Source organism: Chinchilla lanigera, unplaced genomic scaffold, assembly GCF_000276665.1.
Source record: "Chinchilla lanigera isolate Chin_1 unplaced genomic scaffold, ChiLan1.0 scaffold00010, whole genome shotgun sequence".
Classification (NCBI taxonomy): domain Eukaryota; kingdom Metazoa; phylum Chordata; class Mammalia; order Rodentia; family Chinchillidae; genus Chinchilla; species Chinchilla lanigera.
Window position 1 is genome coordinate 31832719 of NW_004955411.1, and position 19398 is coordinate 31852116.

The 19398-nt window shown below is 42.3% G+C and overlaps 1 protein-coding gene across 2 annotated transcripts in view; it reads left to right on the forward strand.

The window, feature by feature from the left end:
• The window catches only part of Aim1 (absent in melanoma 1), a 116064-nt gene that overhangs the window by 50765 nt on the left and 45901 nt on the right, over nucleotides 1–19398 (forward strand). For both annotated transcript variants that reach the window (XM_005377829.2, XM_013510790.1), the window contains exon 2: nucleotides 13342–14876. In XM_005377829.2, coding sequence (XP_005377886.1) covers nucleotides 13342–14876 — 1535 coding nt within the window. The remainder of the gene's footprint in view (nucleotides 1–13341; nucleotides 14877–19398) is intronic.

Genomic DNA, 19398 nt, shown 5'->3' on the forward strand with positions numbered 1-19398 from the left:
ATAAATCACAAAAGAAGAAAAATGCATGGTCAGTAAGTATATAAAATGTGCTTGATGCTATTAGAAACCAAAGAAATTCATGTCTAGTTATTGTGAAGTATAACTTATACCAGCAAGATATAAATGCAGAACATGGAGACTAATTACAAAGCAAGTGACAGTATAACTAAACAGGAGCCAAGCAATAGAGTGTTGCTGCCACCTCCGGAGGCTTCTGTGGGTCTCTCTGGTCACTCCCTTCCCTTACACCATGGCAGAACTAGGGTGAAGGGAGTGAGGCTTTTGCCTCAGGAGCAAAGTTTAAGGAGACACCCAAAAAACACAGTAATCAAGATAAATAATTTTAATGCCTTTTAAAAATAACAGTTAATGCAAAAAAATCCATGGTGAACAAGATAACAGACTTAAATAAAAGCAGGATCTACTCCACAAAGAAGTATCCATTATTTTAACTGCTATGATAATAATATTTGCATTTTCTTATGGCATTAACCACATATGATTATATTCCAGGACAATACAATTTAATGCTTTTGCTCTTGGATTTCTCTTTTTTTAAATTAAAAATTTATCACAGTAAAAGACACATTGCCACCAACCTCCCTCACTTAGAACATACTTATCCCATTGTTCTTGCTACTTTCTCTAGCAGTTCTGCAAATCTTCTTTTGTATCTTTAGTTGTGCTGTTGTGGCTGCCTTGATGTCCTGAATTGATTCAAAATGTTTACCTCGTTCTTGAACTTCTTATAAATGGAATTATGTATGTACTAGTTCCTCATTTGTATCTGGATTGTTTCTATCAATATTGTATTTATGAAAATCATCCATGGATTGTGGACACTTAGAGGTCATTCATCTCCATAGCCATATTCTGTGCCACATTTGCATTAAATCGTTGGTTCCCCTGATGATGAGATCTGGTTCCCCTGGTGATGAAATCCATCCCCTGGTGATGGATTGAGTGTAATAAGCAGTGCTTCTGTGAACATTCGTATGTACAGGCCTGGAATAGTGTGGATCAACTTCTTTAGGGCAGCGGTTTTCAAAGTGAGTTCTGGGGACAGATGAGGATTCCCAAAATCTTTCAAGGGAGTTCATATTATCAAAACTATTTTCATAATAATAATAAAATGTTATTTGCCTTTTTTTTCTTTCCTGTCCTTGAGAGTGTACAATGGAGATCTATCCAGAAGCCGCATGATATGCAGTGGTGTCTTGTTCTGGTAGTTAAACAATGTGTCCTGAGTATTACTAATTTTTTAAGTTTTAACTCCTAGCTTGGGTATGATTAGAGATATGATAGATATAATCTACATAAGCAAAGGCTGTTAACTTAATTTTTAAGAATACCATGGAGTTCTAAAACCAAAGTTTTGAGAATTTCTGCTCTAGGGAATATAATGAAGAGTGGAAATACTCATGATAATGCATTTCTTCCAGCCTATCAGATAAGGCCAAACTGTTTTCCAAAATAGAATCAGGTTTCACTCTGATCATATATATGAGTTCCTATTTCTCCACAGACTCTCTACTATTTATAGTTATCATTTTTCAGATACAAAGTTGTAGAAATGTATCTCACTGTGTTTTTCCTTTTCATTCCCTTGGTTACTAGTTAGGAACATATCCTATGAGAATAATTAAGGATGTGTATAGAAATAAGCTACATATATGTTTTCAGCAGCCTGCAATATATAAAGGAATAACAATAGGAACTGTGGTATGTTGACAGGGTAGAATTAAATACAATCATTAAAAACATTAGTATAGAAGTGTACTTAATGATATGAACCCAGTGAAGAACAATATAACAAAGTGTCTATATAAAATGATATTTTATTATATCTGAAAGAAAGCTAGGGAGAAAAATAGCACTGGTGGTACTTTGGGATAGAAACATTATATTTTCTTTGTTGTACTTATTCATAATTCTGACTTTCAAATATGAATATATATTTCTTTTATAGTTTCCATATTGGTCAGCTTTCCATCTCCTAGGTCACAAATAGTTGAGATAATCAACTTGTAAAGATAAGTTTGCTTGGGTTGTGGTTTTAGAGTTTGTTTTTTTGTCTGGTGAGGCAGCACATCATAGCAGGGAGCGTGTGGCAGAGTGAAACCAGTCACCCCATTGCTGAAATGCGAACAACAAGGAGAGGAAGGCATCTGGAATCCCACATTCCCCTTTGAAATCCTCTCCCCAAAGGCTTAAAGACCTCTTCTTGGGCCCCACCTCCTAAAGTTCTCACCACCTGCCAATCATGCCAACCTGGGGACCAGCCTTTAACATGGGTGCCTTTGAGGGGCACTTCAGATCCAAACTATAGCAGTTCTCTTTTCCATTCTTATTTCTTCCCCAGAGACTGGGTTAGGTGTCTTACAAACTTTTCATTGGATCTTTAAAACAGTCCAGAGGACAAGTATTTCAGAAGCCGATTTTGTGAGAATCATTTGAAGATAGTAAGGCTAGAAACAGGCCTGAGTTCCAGACAGAAAGTTGTTCTCTGTGTTAAGTGATTGCCCTCAAACCACCAGTTGTTCCATTATACACTGTTGTCTGGCTCTTGCTTACTGATTAGTGGGAGAGTAAGAGATATCTGGAAAATATGATGTTGAGACTGTGTTCACTGGACAAATATTTATTGACTGCTTATTGACATCGAACATTAATGAAGGGTTGGGAACATAGATGCAAAAAGACTTCTTGTCCTCATGACACATTTGAAAGGAAAGTCAGACAAAAAAATACAATAAAGGAGTACTGTATACAAATAAACACACAGGGCTGGGGGTAGAGCTCAGTGGCGTAAGCGCCTGTCTGGCAAGCGTGAGGTCGTATGTTCGATCCCCAGTACCGCAACAACAACAAAAAAAAACACACAATAAATTTTGGGTAATGAGTGCTATAAAGAAAAATAAAGGAGGATAAGTTTAACTGAGTGTGGTTACACAAGACCATAATCTCAGCTACTCAGGAGGCTGAAGCAGGAGGATTACAATTTCAAAACCAGCCTGGGCAACTGAGACTCTTTCTCCAACAAACAAAGGGCTAGGAATGTGTTTCAGTGGTAGAGTCCTTGCCTAGCATGTACATGGCCTTGGGTGCAATCCCAGCCCTGAAAGAAAACAGGATAAAGTTACAGAAAATGAGGGTCCTATTTTACATAGAGTGAGCCAAAGCTGTTCACTCTACCTAGTTGCATATCTTCTAACATTGTGATCTACTTTTTAAAAAGCTAACAAGGGTAGGTTTCCACTTGTTTGTTTTATTCTAGCTTTGGCATGTTAAAATGTGTGTTAATTAGAAATGCTGTATCACATTCTGAAGACATGATAACTCTTAGAAACTGCATCAAGTGCAGCTATCGTTTTTTGTCTCTACCTACCAACCAATTAGGATCTTATTTACAAAGTCTTTGTAACTAACTCAGGTAGCAAAACATCAGCAAAATATCAGACTGTGAATAATGCCCACCCTCATAGGGCATTATGTGTTTTGCAAAGCATGTTCACATGTGTCATGTCATGTGAATTTTTAGTATCCTGTATGACAGATGTGGAATTTTTGAGAGGATAAATGATTTGATCCCTATTTAGTAGTGTTCCTGAGTTTTCTTCATGAAAACACGAATTCTGCTTATTAATTTGAAAAGTATTGCTAAGAAGTCAGTAATTTGTACTAGGAATGACAACAAAACTTCTGGGCAGTATATATTAGTTGGAAAAATAAAAATTATCCCATTTTCTAAAAATATATCCACTATTTTCTGACACACATTTTAATGTGGTTAAATGATTTCAAGTTAGGAAGTCTCAAGGCCACAAGGCATCTCAGAGGCAGCCTAGGGTCAGCAGTGTGGTGTTGGAAAGGCTTGGCCACTGCTCTGTAGAGCTGCCCCCTCCGCAGTCCTGTCTGCATGGTCTCAGGCTCCTCCCAGTGCTGCAGACCTGACTACTCCCCCACCCCACCTCGTGCCTGGTGGGAGGCAGGAGGCTGTCTGCCCTCACCACCACTTTACACTCTTCTGCCCAGCTTACACCCAGGCTCCTTCATATCATGAGTGTGACCGATAAATCTGGTGAATGTTTGAAATTGTAAAAAATTTAGTAAAAGACCCTTTGCCATTACTCCACCTCAAAATATCCCCTTTTGCTTTAAACAAACTTATCCCATCCATCATTTTCGCCACTTTCTGAAACAGTTCTTGAAGTTCTCTTTCATGAATTTCTTTAGTTGTACTGTTGTAGCTGCCTCGATGTCCTGAATCAGTTCCAAACATTTACCTTTCGTGACCGCTTTGACTTTAGGGAAGAGACAGAAGTCCCTTGGTGCCAGATCCAGTGAATAAGGTGGATGCGGACACTTTGTGATGTTTTCGTAAACTTGCTTTTCTGTTGGGTGGCACTCAGCAGCAGCCTTCACTGTATATATTTTATTCGTGCCCTGTAAAGACATAAAATAAGACTTGTGAAACTATAAAGTTGTTTAATTTAAACATTCACTGTATATTTTGGTCACACCTCATGTTTGGTAGGGGTATGTGTATCTATATATTGATCACGCAATTGAAGGTTAATCCTTGGTCCATTAGTATTTTAATTCTGAGACTCAATGACAATTTAATAGTGTTTTAAAGTAATTATTCTTGATCATTAACATGAGTTATTGTGCAGATCATTCTTTTTAAATTGCATAAAAAAGATGCTTTTTTGAGTTAGTAAAAAAAGAACTAATTTGACAGTTTCACAATGAACACATTTCCATTTTCCAGTGTGTCTAAACTTTAATTAGAAACTAACTAGTCAGTCATTTGATTATGTTAATCAGTATGTGCACACAATTCAGGAGGCAGAATAAGAAATTCTTTCGCTATAAATTTTAAATTCCTTTTTCTCCTTTTAGTTATACATTGTGCACAAGAAAAAATGCACACCAAATTAGGATTACACTTCTCAACTGTCAAGTAAATTAATTCAGCCTGACACTTATCTTTGTGAGAAAAAGAAATTGTTAGAGACACTTTAATTTACATGTAGAGAGGCATTCTGGGTTCCTTGTTACTCATAATTAGGCACACAGTGTTGGTAGGGATCCCAGATCAGGAAATAGGGAGCAGAATAACTGGAGTAATTGAGGGAAGCATTGAAGGAATATTTTAAGAAGTGTAGGCAAAGTTTTAAGGAAACCAAGAGTGGTTAAAGAAGCTTGAAATCAAGCCAGGGCCCTGTAGAGCACACCTGTAATCCCTGAGGCAAGAGCACTGCAAGTTCAAGGCCAGCCTGAATTTACATGAGACCCTGTGAGACAAGAACGAGCTTAGGCTGCGTGGTTCTCCACTCACTCTGGCCTCTTCCGAGGCCCTGTACCTAAATCTATAATCCAGAATTTTGCATTTTTTTCCTTAAAGAAAAGTCTCAAAGTTATATATACTTCAGCCTCACAAAAATCTGGCTGTACCTCCAAGCAAAGACTAGTGAAGCACATGCCAGCTGGCCAGTGCTGAGACCTTTCCCACCCTAGCCCTGAAGGAACAGGAGGAAGAAGCAGTGAGTGGAATTTAGAGAGCCGCATGGAAACCCTGGTTACACCAGCTCACTCACCTCAGAGCCTCTTAGGGGAGTTGGGGAAATACCTCACCGGCTTCACTCCAGCCCCTCTCTGGTCAGTGTCCCCGCTGGCCCAGCCTACCCAAAACCAAAGGCACAAGGGTCAGATTTTACACTGCTGGCACAGACAAGGTGAGGCAGAGAGCCAACAGAGGAACCAGCATGCGATGTTCTCGCAGGTGACCGAAGGCTAGAGAAGAGCTGTGGCCGCGAAAGGGATCACTCGCTGTTCCCTCCATCACAGCTACTACTGTTCTAGTTATTTTTTTTTACTGTATTATAATTTCAAGTAGGAAATATTTCTGAGGTTTTGGCGGGGGGTGGCAGCATTGAACCCAGGGAGCACAGGGCTATATACCCCCCACCCTTTTAAAATTTTTAAAATTTTGGTACTGTAACTAAATTGTCCAGGCTGGCCTCCAACTTCCCGTCCTCTTGCTTCACCCTCCCAAGGTGCTAGGCCTATAGCCATGTGCCATCACCGCTCTGAGCTAACTAAAGCCTGATGCGTGTCTCCGGAAAATTATTTAGACTCTTTGAGCCATGATTTCCTCCTTTTAGGTGAGGAGAAATTTCTGGCACAAAGGAGATGCTCAGTAAGTGTCAGTGAATGAGTAAATGATCCTACAACTTTATCTTCCTTTCTCATTGATCCAAATATAAGTAGCTTTAAAAGATTAGGTTTCACTCTGTTTTGTCAAAAAAATAATAATTCTTTCCCAAAACTGGGAACCTGCTTACTGTTAGTACTTTATCATCATCATCATCATAAGGCTAGCCCTGCATTCACCATGCAGCCAAGGCTGGCCTTGAACTCATGGTGATCCTCTGTCTCAGCCTCCCTGGGATTTTAAGCTTGTGTCACCGTACCTGGCAAATCTGCTTTTTAAAAGAAACTCTTTGCCACAATGAAAACTGAAGTGTCTCATACATGATGGCTTTGAATAATGATATTCAGTAATGCCTTTTTTTTTTAGGATACCGTTAAACCTGAAAGTGTAGTGTATGTGGTGCCAGAGCAAGCACATAAACCTGAAAGTTTTAAAAAATGGTTTGTCACTGTTCTTTCACCCAGTAGTATATCTTTCAATAGTATATCTTTTCATTTTATACCATGGCATGTGATTGTTGTTTGGTTTAAAGTGGCAACATTAGAAAAAAGGAGCACACTGAGGTGTAAGCAAAGTTATATGTCTGTCAAGTACATTGAAAGGAGAGACGAGACATTTAAAAAAAAAAGAAAAACAGAGATGGGGTGGGCATTGGAAGGAATGACAGTTGTTAGAAACAGCATAGAGGCAGCAAGCATTCTTACCTGGAAGACTGCAGGAGGGATGATGGCCAGAGAAGCTCTGAAGACCTAACATGTTGTACTATATGGAATTATAGCATAGATCAAAAATGGTTGAATGTAGTCATTTCATATGCTTTTGCATAAGAAGCCGGTTTACTCCTGAACGGTGTTATAGTCTGTGGACATTTAGTACAAGCTCAAGTCTGCACTCATTGTAGTACTGAAAGAAATCAGTACAGTTCAAATGGAATAACAGAGGTTCATCATTGCCTTTCCAGAATCATTAAGAGGTAGCTAAATCTTAGTATATTCTGAGAGAGGAAACTGGATAATGTGATAGAAAATATTTATTTAAAAAATTAAAATGAAAAATTGTAGTGGTTAATAAGGTTTATGTATGTGAACATTTATGTGTCCCTTATATAGTAGCACAAGCAGTATCAAAAAGGAGAGCACAAAATAGAAAGGTGGGGAAGACAGTTAAACTGTGTTTTATTTTATTTATTTGGTGCCGCGGTTGGATCTCAGGGCCTTGCTGCACCCCTAGTCCCAGTAAGTTCATTTTGAATGCCCCTTCCAAATCTAGGTCTGTAATATTGGGCATCTACATCTGTGTCCGCCTTTCAATTTAACTTCATCTCTCTGCTGCTGTAGATACTGAGATGATCTTCGGCTTATCCTGGGAAAAGACAGCTTCAAGAGAATAATCTCATTAGTCAGTCCTGCTTTTTGTGCTATTTTCTTTCTTCCAGCATAACTCTATCAGATTTTCTATCCAACTTTAAACTGTTTCTTTTTTCTTCCCTTCCCTACTCCCTATCTTTCATTGTTTACTTAACTGTCATTTGCTTCTAAACTATGTCTTTTTATTGAAAAGCTTTTCTTTTTTTTTCCTCTAGTCAGAGCTTATTGGTACATTTTAGATATACATAATGATCACACTCATCATAGAGAATTTGTACCTGTACATGATATAACTTGATTCTTTTTTCCCCCATTTTCTTACTGTACCTTCAACCCCTTCGCCTCCCACAAAAGCTTTGTTTCCATTTTTTCCTTTTCTCTCTCCTTTTTTTTTTTTAACTTTTGAAAAGCTTTTCTAATTCCTGCTTTTACTTTTAAAAGTTGAAGGGGAAGTAGTTTAAATTCCTATATTTTTGAAACCATACAACTAAAGCTATTTTAAAAGAATTTATTCAGAAAGGCTGGGAGACAGAGCACTAATCTTGCATGACCAAAGCCCTGGGTTTGATCTTCAGTATGGCAGAGGTAAGAAAGGGGAAAAAAATGGAAAAAAAGTCTCTTTAGAAAAAAAAAACTACCAGGGCTGGGGATTTAGCTTAGCGGCACAGCGCCTGCCTGGCAAGTGCAATGTCATGTGTTCGATTCCCGATACCGGAGAAAGAAAAAAACAAAAAAAAGAAAAAGAAAAAAAAACTACCTTATCAACATATACATACTGATGTCGTGAGACTAAAGTACTGCCAAAATAACATGGCTAATCACATAATTCATCATAATATCCACTGGACTCATTTTGCACCATGTTTGAGATCTACGGTATCTTTCAGAAAACAACAAAGGGAGCTCTTAAGACAAGTGTTTTTTTAAAGTTTCTTTTGTACATTGATGACCACATTTTAGAAGGGTGCACAGGTGAGGACAAGTGAGAAGATCTTGATCTGCTCGCTGGAGTCAGAGCTGGGCTGAGAGCCAGCAGTAAACCTGCAGAAATGGAAGTTCATGGCCCACAGCTTAGTCAGTGTGCATATTCCTCACATGGGCAAACAAAGTGCTGGATAGAAACAGTTTTCATTCTGTTTTGTGTAGACCTGTGTTTCTGGTAATCTCCAGGAACAGTGATAACTCCTTGAAAAGGAAGAGGACTGCTACTTTTCTTCAGTAGCAGCAAATACTTGATGTCAACTTCTAGCCAGAAGCCTTCATACAAACTGTTTAGAATGACAACAGGACAGTTTTCTAACTGTTGAGGGCTTATTCTACCAGGGAATGAACGTGAGACTTTTTTTCTGTAAGCAAAATTGGTACAGTGAAAAACACATTGTCTTTAAAACTCTCAAAATACTCTTTTAAACAGCTTGTCACATTATCAAATAATATGCTCTATGTACATTTTCCCGCAACCTCCAAATATGAGTTAGGTGAAGTACCTCTAAAGCCATGACTCCAATTGGTAATCTTTTTTTTTTTTATTTTCCAATTGGTAATCTTAAAAAACAAAAACAAAAAACATAATAAATACTCCTTTGCCTGTATATCTAGACAGAGGACACCCTCCAACACATTAACAATTTATCCTGAATGTCATGGCCTCCAGCTCTCCCATAAATGAGAAAACATCGATTTCTGAAATTATACATGTACAAGGTAACATTTACTAAGTAACACCTGTGTGGTACCATAGTATAAAGGTTTTGATTCACAGAGCAGCATTGCAGCCAGCTCTGCCTTGGCCGCTCCACACCGCTGGAATATGAGCTCATCAGGGATGCTTATAATGTCCCCTAACAAGCTGCATTTAATTAGCCAATGAGAACACTCTGAAACAGTCCTGACATACCATTCATGGACCATCTCTAACACAGATCTGTGGACTGCCCCTGTCCCAGTGTGGGAGGAAGCCAAGTACAAGTTCTGCACAGGAAGGTGTGTAGGCTGCTGTTAGTGAAGCGAGCAGAAGGTGCTGTGCATGGTAAGAAGATAATCACAGAGGAGGCCTTGAGATTACAGTGGCTCTGAGGACATCCAGCCTAAGAACCCTCAAGGCCCTTCCCAGGTCTGGAGAGCTGGGGGTGGAGGAGGGTAGGGGTCTGGGAGATCACGGAACAGCCTGATAGGCCTTGATGGCCTCTTTGTACAATATTCCCCTTCCTAACAGATCATCATCTAGATTGAGAGAGAAGGTGCTGGGTCTGTGCTTACCATCTAAGATTTAAGACTCCAACCCCAAACACTCATACTAACAAAGTACCTACTAGCACTCTCAGGCCATTGAGCTTGTTCTGTCTTCCGTAGTTCCTCAATGAGCACAGGAAAGAAGGAACCCCTGCTAAAAAGAAATGTGCATCTGTTTAGGAAGGGGTGCTCTGCAAAGATGTGACTTTTATTTGGGAGCAGTGGGGCATTGTGAGTCCTGCTCAGATGATCCTGTTCAGAGATGTGCTTCTGGAGACCCACAGGGACCTGTCCTCTTGAGAGAAAACTGCATTCCCCCATAAAGGAGTCGAAATTTTGAAATGACTTGAGTGCCACCCCTCCACTAAGAATTATGAAGTATGTGTACCCAAACAAGACAAATGTGCCACACACTGTATCATTGCTATTTCCAGGGTGAAAGCTTTATTTATGAAAGTATAATTTACATGTAACAAATTATAGTATACCCATTTTTAAAACGGTTTTTACCTGGTGCAACGACCAAGAATTACAGTGCTGAAAGGTTCTGATGGGCCAGTGGACACAGAGGCACTGGGTGGTGTCTTTACTCTGTTGTTGAGGAGCTTCAGTGGCTCTCAGCTCTTGTCAGAAAATGTACAAACTTGTCACGCTGTCATTCTGTCAACCATCATGTGATGTCTGTTTACCCACCCAGCTCTTTTTTTTTCCCAAAGAGATGGGATCTTTTTATTTTAAATTAAAATTAAGTACAAATTTTAAAAAGAGAGATGGGGTCTCTCTAGGTTGGCCTTGGACTCTTGGATTCAAGTAATCTTCTTAGTTCAACTTCCTGAGTAGCTGGAAGTACAGGCAAGTGCCATGGCACCTGGCCAGATACCCATTTAAGTGTATAGCTTGATGAAATTTTAAAAGACAGGCACACGTGTGTAGCCCTGACCACAATCAAGATGTAGAAATTTCCATTGTACCCCAGAAACCCTTTAGGTCTCTTTTCAGTGGCAGTCCCTCCTTCTCCCACTTCTGCCCTCAGGCAACCACTCATCTACTTTATAGCAGTATTTTGTTAGATCTACATTGTCTCAAATGTCATATAAATGCTACATTACTGTATATAACCATTTGAGTCTCGCTTGTTCCACCTGCCCTAATCCTTCGCGATTCATCCATGTCACTCTATGCTTCAAAACTTTCTTTTTATCGCTGAATAGTTTTTTGTTGTATACAGTGTACTACAATTTGTTTATGCATTCACTAAAGGGCATTTGACCTTTCCAGTTTGTAATAAATGAAGTTGCATTGAACAAGTTGCTATGTTGTGTATAAACAAGACAAATTGTAGGAGATTCAACAGAACAGTCTAGAAATGGATAAATAGGCTCTATCTGGGTGTTAGTCAAGTATTTGATAGCCAAGTTGAAGAGCAAGTAACTGGTTTTGTAAAAACCAGCTATTGCCCAAAAGTGAGATGGAAAAATAAATGCCTAACAGCAAAGAGAGGACTGCTGATTGGGCATCTTTACCGCATGGTGAGAACATTGCAACAGCATTGGCAGGACAGGATGATACAAACACTTAGTTGTTTTATTGTGACAAGGACTGGAACTGAGCCAAACCTATTTTCCCTGGCTACTTTTTCAGGACATGTTTGATAGCCTGTCCAGGCAATGGAGACAGAGAGCCCTATATTTAGAGTCAGACTGCACTGGCTATGGAGCTTGGGCAGGGACAAGTCACCTTAGCAGACAGGGACAAAAATTACCTACCTTAAGAGTTGCTGGGAGGATAAAATGAAAACCTGCATAAGTCACTTAGTATCAAAGAGAGGGCACAGTAAGCATGTATTATGATTAAAAATCATGTACAAGCAAGATGCTGTGGACACACAGGTTATCCCAGCAGTCAGCAGGATGAGGCAGGAGGATCGTGAGTTAAAGGCCAGTCTAGGTTACATATCAAAGTCAGGGCCAGCTTGGACTAGACTGACTGTCACCAAAGAATCAAAACACATAAACAAAACATTCTGTACTACCCTGACTCATGAAAGAATCCAAATGTTTCCTTAGTAAGTCAGAATATTTTATTATTTTCTTAAATCACACCGAATTTTTCCTGTTGGTTATAGAACCACTGAAGAATTGGCTCGACCAGAATCTGGTTAGATTTTAGAAAGCTCTGTCCAAAGTTACAAAAGCTCCCCGTGATCGCACAGACATTAGCCTGTCTGCTGGGCAGCAGCTCTAGTTCCAAAGTTCCCACCAACAGCTTTCCAGGCCAGAAGCATCACCTGGAGTTTGTGAGCGAATCCGGTGGCAGAGCGCTTTCCCAGGCGTTGACTGGGTGTGTGGCCCGGTATCTACTCTGGGCCCGCCTGGGTTCACGAGTACCGGTTGTGGGTCCCTCCGTGCGGACTTGGAAAAAGCATGAACTGAAATCGTGATTTTACAGCCCCTACCAACATACTTTGCTCGTCTCAGTCTCCAAGCACTGCTTACTTTCTTGTCTGCTAGCTCTAGCTGACACCTGGTTTGGAGAGGGAGCGCTGTCTGAAATGACTGCAGGCCACACCCAAAGGTCCGGGGTCCTCCGGGGTCGTTTATCCGGATTCAGCCCTGACGTCCCACCCCCAGCCCTATCCCTTCCTCCGTGCCGCGCACTTTGGCGTTTTCTATATAGATTCTAAGCGCCTTCCTGGCTTTAGGGGCAGCACCGGGTGCGGGCCGTTGTGCTCCAGGCACTGTAGGAAGCCCAGGTTTTTTCCCGCGCCCAATGGGACGGCAGGTCCCGGGGCCGGCCGCGCACCCTAGGAGCCCCGCGAGGGCGGAGGCCGGAGGGCAGCGCGGACACACTTTTGTGCTTCCTCTGTCCTCGCCCAAGAGCGGACGTGCTACCGCCCTCCCGCCCACCTTCACCCCGCCCCCCATTCCTCGGGACGAAGCCTCTGGAGGAGCCGGAAGGGGCGGGGCCGCTGGGGCGTCCTGGCGTTTGAATGCCCGCGCGCCTCTGCCATTGGAGGTGCGCTCTGCCGCCTGGCGCGGCCGGCCAGGTGCTGGTTCTTCCACGCTCTTCTGTTTTCGTTTTACACACCTGTGGAACCCAGATGTTTTAAGTGCTCCAGAGGCTGCTCGTGGTGTTTTTTTTTTTTCTCTTACGCACACGTTCTAGAAAGGGCGTTGTTTCCGGGAAATAATTCCTTGCCCTGTAGTCATGTATGATGGTTTTGAAATTGCATCTTTATTGAGGTCAAAAGCAGATACTAGCAAGAACTGAGAAATGCTTATTTAGCCCATGTAGTTATTTGGATCTTTAAAAATGTAATTATACTTAAAGGTAATACTATGCTCTGTAGTGTCAAAATCTTTAAAGCCAGGGTTTTGTTGGAAAGTACACAACAAAGACAACTTTATCATTCAAACTCTGCTCTATTACCATTTTGGCTTGCAGTCGTTCTGGAATATGCTACTGAAGGGGGGATACCCGGATTCTCATATTTTCTCACTCCATCCCCTTTTAATTTTCCAGTCCAGAGCACAACCACCAGAAGACAACAGAAGGAAACCAGTTTTGGGGAAACTTGGCACTCTGTTCACAACGGGAAGGAGAAGGAACACCAGAAACGGGGTGGAGAGCCTCAGCACCACCAGCTCAAACGCCAAATCGTCGTCCCCCAAAGACGGAAACTCTTCCAAGCTCCCTGAGAGAGAGAGTGAGAAGAGCAAAATTCCGAGCAGCCAACCAAAGCAAACGGACGCGAGCGCGAGCGAGGCGGGTTCCCACGAGGAGCAGCCCGGGGAGGCTGCGGCCGAGGAGGGCCGAACCCAGGCAGCCCCCGCGGCCGCCGAGCCATCACCTGCGTCTGGCAGCAGTGCCGCGGTTGTGCAGCAGTGCCTTGAAAGTGATTCACCCCAATTAGAACCTCTGCAGGCAGAGGGAGAGACCTTCCCAGATGCCACCACAGCTGCCAAGCAGCTGCATTCCTCACCTGGGAATGCCTCCAGGCGAGAGAACGCGGACCCGCCCGTGCGCAGTGTGGGGGAGGACGCAGTGCCCGGCGCTGGCCCTGAACGGGAGACCGCGCGGGGTGCGCCAGGCTCGCCCACCGGGGCCGGACGAGGCGAGGCTCCCGACCGAGCCCCCCCTGTGGTTCCCGAGGGGAGCGCGTGCGGCCAGCCCCCCGAGGACGCCTCCGCTCAGCCCGGAGACCCTCCCGCCCGGGGCGCAGAGAACGGGGCCGGCTCCTGGGACACTAGCGGCGCGGCCCGGCGCGGTGAGCACGCCCAGCCCGCCACAGTGCTCACTTTGGACATCTACTTGAGAAAGACTGAGGGGCCGGTGGACGAGCCGGTTGTAATTACACCTGGGGGAGAAGACTGCGGCGATTCCGACGACATGGAGAAGAGGGCAGGCGGCCGCAGGGCCGGCCGGCGGAAGAAGTCGCAGAAGTCCACCGACTCCCCCGGCGCCGACGCTGGGCTGCCCGAGAGCCCTTCCCGGGACGACGCAGTGTTCGACGACGAGGTGGCGCCAAACTGCTCCGCGGAAAAGAAAGTGAAATCTCCCCGGGCTGCCCTCGACGGGGGCGTTGCCTCCGCGCTCAGCTCGGAGTCCAAGCCCAGCCCCAAAGGGCAGCTCCGCGGGGAGTCGGACCGCACCAAACAGCCGCCCCCTGCCTCGTCCCCCACCAAGAGGAAGGGCCGGAGCCGCGCCCCGGAGTCGTTGCCGAGCCCGCCAGCCAGCGGCCTGCGGGCTCCCGCCAAGGAGTCGCCGCCCAAGAGAGCGCCCGAGCCCGGCCCGAACGCGAAGGGCGCCGCGGCCGACAGCGGGGAGGAAGCGGCCCGGGTCATCCCTCGTGAGCTCACCATCAAGAGCAGCTCGCTGCTGCCGGAGATCAAAACTGAGCACAAGAGGGGCCCTGTCTCCAACCACTTCGATGTCCGGGGGGAGGGAGGCCGAAGCAAAGATCTGGGCAGGTCGGCTGGAGCTTCTGAGGCTGACAGCTTGAAGCTCAGGAACCATTTCGGTGTGGGCAGGTCGACGGTGACCACAAAAGTGACCCTGTAAGTAGCTGTGGAATTGTTCTAAGCAGAGTTGCATGTCCACACACGCGCAGCGGTGCCAGCTGCAACGAAGGGCCCAGGGTCTTAGCATCTGTGCAATTGTCTGTGTGCTGTGTTGAATTTAAGATAGTGAAGGACCAGGTTACGCAGTTAAAGTTAAACAAGATGACATTTGGCAGCCTTTTGGGTTAATTCTTGTTTTCACTTAAGATCTTAGGTAAATGAAGGTAAAAGTAAGAAAACCCTCAAGGCTCAATGTTTACGTAAATAACAGAGGTAAGACTTAATGGCTTGACATTAGCTAATTATGGAGTTTAGTCAAAGAAGAATGTCCTCGATTGGTTCAGGGTAAGACATTCTTAAAACACACAAGAAGTAAGCAGTGCTATGTTCAATATGACCCAGCAGAGATGTGAGTGAGTTTAACAGAATACACAGAACCTCTTATGGAACTTAGTGCATGGTTGTCCTAATTTTTTTTTTTTTTTAAAGTCCCCAGTACAAGTATTTGGTTGCTTACTTCCCTCTGTAATGTTAGGAAACCTGCTGTTATTTTTGCTCCCAGACTATAAGTCCGTTTTCAGTTATTGAAGAAGAGATAGGTGTTCTTACAGGGAGGTTACTGGCTAAGTGAAAGGGCATAAATGCTGTTAATTTTATTGATTTTGCAAATATTTATTGAATACCTTTTTTACACTTGGTATTGTTCTAGGTAGTATGGGAGGAAAGCCCTGCAAATGTGATTCAGTGTTGCCTGGAAACATTCATGGCCCTTGCTGGTACTCGGAGAGCAGACAAATCAAAAGTGTAGGGGAGGAAGAAATCACTGTTGGCTTTTGGAGGAGCTGGGGCATTGGGCCTTGATAAGTGTGACTTCTGTAGGTGGATGGGATGGGGCTATCGAACTTCTCCACTTCTGCCTTCCCTGCCTCACCCCTTTCCAGTTAGCATAGGTGAACAATGAGTTAAGTGCTGAAGTTTTTCCTGTATTCACACATTTATTAAAAGAGCTGGTATTTGTGCAGCATTATCCTTCTTGAACTGAATGGGTTTCATTCTGTTTGGTTCCTTGAAGAAATAAGCTTTGGAGTGGGAAGTTTGTTTGGTAAACACTTGAGGAAAATGTGCTTAATGAATAACATGAGCGATCTCAGCAGCTGCCAACCTACAGCAGCTGCCTTGGATACAGTCAGCTATTTATTCCGTAACTGTGGTGCTGGAGAAGCTGAGTGGATGACGCCCATTGTTTGCAGGAGACCACTGTGAATGCACGCTGAAACCTTCCCAAGTATGAGCTTAGAGGTAGTCTCTGTATACCTGAATAGGGATGCCTCAGTTGTCTTCCAGTGGGAAGACAGCAGTGGAAAAACCAGAGTGTTACTGTTAAAAAACAGGGTAAACGAAGGACAGAAAAGCCAATCCTACAATGAAACCCTTCTTCATGGACTGCTTCCTAATACAAATAAACCAAATATCTTTTTCTCAGTACTGATTATTTCTTAGCTAAAATTTTTCTTTACTGTTTGTTTTTTGTAATTTTGTTTTGCACAGTGCCTTACCTGAATTGGCAAACTATTGAAGTGGAAAATTAATAATTCTTTCTAGTCTTTGGATCTATTTCTTTTTGACTGACGGGGTTTTTCAGACCCTTTAATTCTTCCTATGACTGCAGCAGATAAAAATGTGAGCAGATTATTTTTTAAAAACAATTTGAGACTGAAGAGTTAGAAAAACTACCAGTATTCTGTATTCTCTGAAAAATAATGACCATGATGCTGTATGTTTCTTTATGGTATTAGAAAAATCATTTCTTCATGTTCTCTGCAAAGTGCTGAATTTTGAAATTCTTTTTTTTTTTTTTGTTTTTTGTTTTTCTCCTGTACCAGGAACCGAACTCACGACCTTGCGCTTGCCAGGCAGGCGCTTTGCCGCTGAGCTAAATCCCCAGCCCCCTGAATTTTGAAATTCTTAAAATGATATATTTGAAATAGAGTTTTCTTGTTCTTGTTTTTTGTTTTTTGTTTTTCCAGTACCAGGAATCGAACTCATGACCTTGCGCTTGCCAGGCAGACGCTCTGCCACTGAGCTAAATCCCCAGCTCGAGTCTTCCTATTCTATACCTTTGGCTCTCTATATTCCGGATTCTTTTCCTCCCTCTCATAATAATATAATGAAGGCATTGCAACAGGAATTATAGGAACCTTCCTTTTAATCAATCTCAATGAGGTTAATTGCAGTGACTCATGATAGGAGCACTTAATAGTACAGAAAGTTTGATTGTAAAAGGTAGTTTGATCTTGGTGCAGATCTTTAATCTGCAGATGTTTCCTATCCAGAAGGTAGCTGTGGGCTAACCTGTAGCATTTTCCATTTACATCTTAAGATTTACTTTGATGTTTGATGAACGGACTTGAGTGCTCTTCCTTGAGCTGATTGGCGAGAACTTTTAAAGGTGTATTCCCTAGTACGCAACCTTCTTTCATTAATTGGTGCAGCATTTGTAAGCTCTCCATTTCTAACTGTCTCACTGGGTTTAGAATTTAATCTTTGAGGAAAGGCTTATAAGTTAGTTTTGCTTTTAAATTTAGTATACGGGCCTATGATAAAGGGAGTATTTTAATAATATAATGGTATTTTAATAATATAATGTATTTTAATAATTTTAATAATAGGTATTTTAATAATATAATGGGGACAGCAGTGTCTGGGAAAATTTATTTTTATTTTTTGGGGAAATTTATGAGCATACCTTTAACTGAATATTTAAATAAAAACTTAAAAGATGGAAATCTGAATTTTCATTTATAAAGAAGTTGATGGCATCTAGCGCAGGCTTTCATTCTCCCCAGAAGGATAAGGGAGCTTACCTGGAGTACACTGCTTGTTTCTTCCTGAGGCTCCACAGGCCCACCCTTCCTCAAGGTGGCGTCCATGTGGGAGACTGTGAGATTTTTATGCTGTCTTTGTGGTATCATTATCAAGTGGCTTTAAGGTCTGATTGCCTTGTGTCATAGAAATTCTGGTAACTCATTGAGCTCTTACATGATAAAGATGGACAGAACCAGAGGACCTCAGTCAGGCAAGTCTCTGCTGACCCTCAGTGGGGAAGCAGAAGAGTACAGTGGGCAGGAACATGGTATCTGAGGCCACAGCACCTGCTTCAGAGCTTGGCCCTGTTACTTACTGTGTGACCTCAGCACATTACTTTCTCTAAGCCTCAGCTTCCTCCCCTTAGAATAGAATGTACAAATTTGTATGTTAGGTAAAGCATTTTTCGAGTGGTTAGCATTTGACTCCAAGTGACGGTTAGTGGTTTTTATCTTTACTGTTTTATAAACTACTAGACCAACTTTTTTTTAAAGCTTTGGAACCCTTTTAGGAAAGCTTTTGTGGAAGTGATATAAACAGGTAAGTGGGAGTAATATTTATTGAAAGGAGCTGGGCAGTCTCACCTTGCAGTCCCTGCTATTCCCAGCCATAGTGAGATTCCTTTAAATGTAAGTTGGAGAGAAATAAAAACAACTAAACCACTTACTTTTTTTAGAGAGAGAAGATAGAGTCCAGAGAGGTAAAGTAGTTTGACCACGTTCACACAGATAATTAGTGTGAGAGCCAGGGCCCCGGGCCAGCCAGTGCCAAACAGGGCACATTCTGTTCCTATGAAAGAAAGCACTGTGTACATTTAAAGCCATTATTTCTATTAGGGAGCAGTTATACCCAAGATACCCAAGAAACGTGACAGAGAGAGGGTCCTCTCTTTACACTAGTGGTTACAAAATCAATAGTTGAATAGTTTATCAGTAAATTATGATACGTACATACAGTGGAATTTTATGCAGGCATTAAGAAAACTTTGCAGACAATTTTTTAGTAACCTAAAATTTTTTAACTGTAAGGTTAAGTAAGCTTTTTTTTTAAAAAAAGGCAAGATACCAAACCCTAATAATAGAAAAAAAGTTCTATTAAACTGTTTAACTATGCATATAAAAAGACTAGAAATGAGCTAAAATATTAATGGACATATTCTGTAAGAAGTAGGATTATGAGTGATTTAAAAAATATTTTCTGCCTGACATGGTAGTGCATACCTATAAACTCACCCATTCCACATGGTGAGGCCAGAGGATCCCAAGTGTGAGGCCAGCCTGGGGAACTTAGCAATACTCTGTCTCATTATTTAAAAAAGAAAAAATAAAGAAAATATTTCTTACAGTAGATGCACATATAATCAGGAAAATCTTATGTGGAAAGGATGACAGGAACAAAGTACCTAAGGAGCTCAATAATACATGAATTTTTTAATAATCCAGCCTTTTAAAATAACTTTTTTAGACCTGGGCCTAGTGGTACAACCTATAATTCTAGCACTTTGGAGGATCACTATGAATTTGAGGGCAGCCTGCGCAATGCAAGGAGACCCTGTCTAAAAAAAAAAAAAAGCCCAGTGTAAGTCAGGTGTGGTGGCGCACACCTGTATTCCCAGTACTCAGCAGCCTGAGGCAGGAGGATCACCATGAGTGTG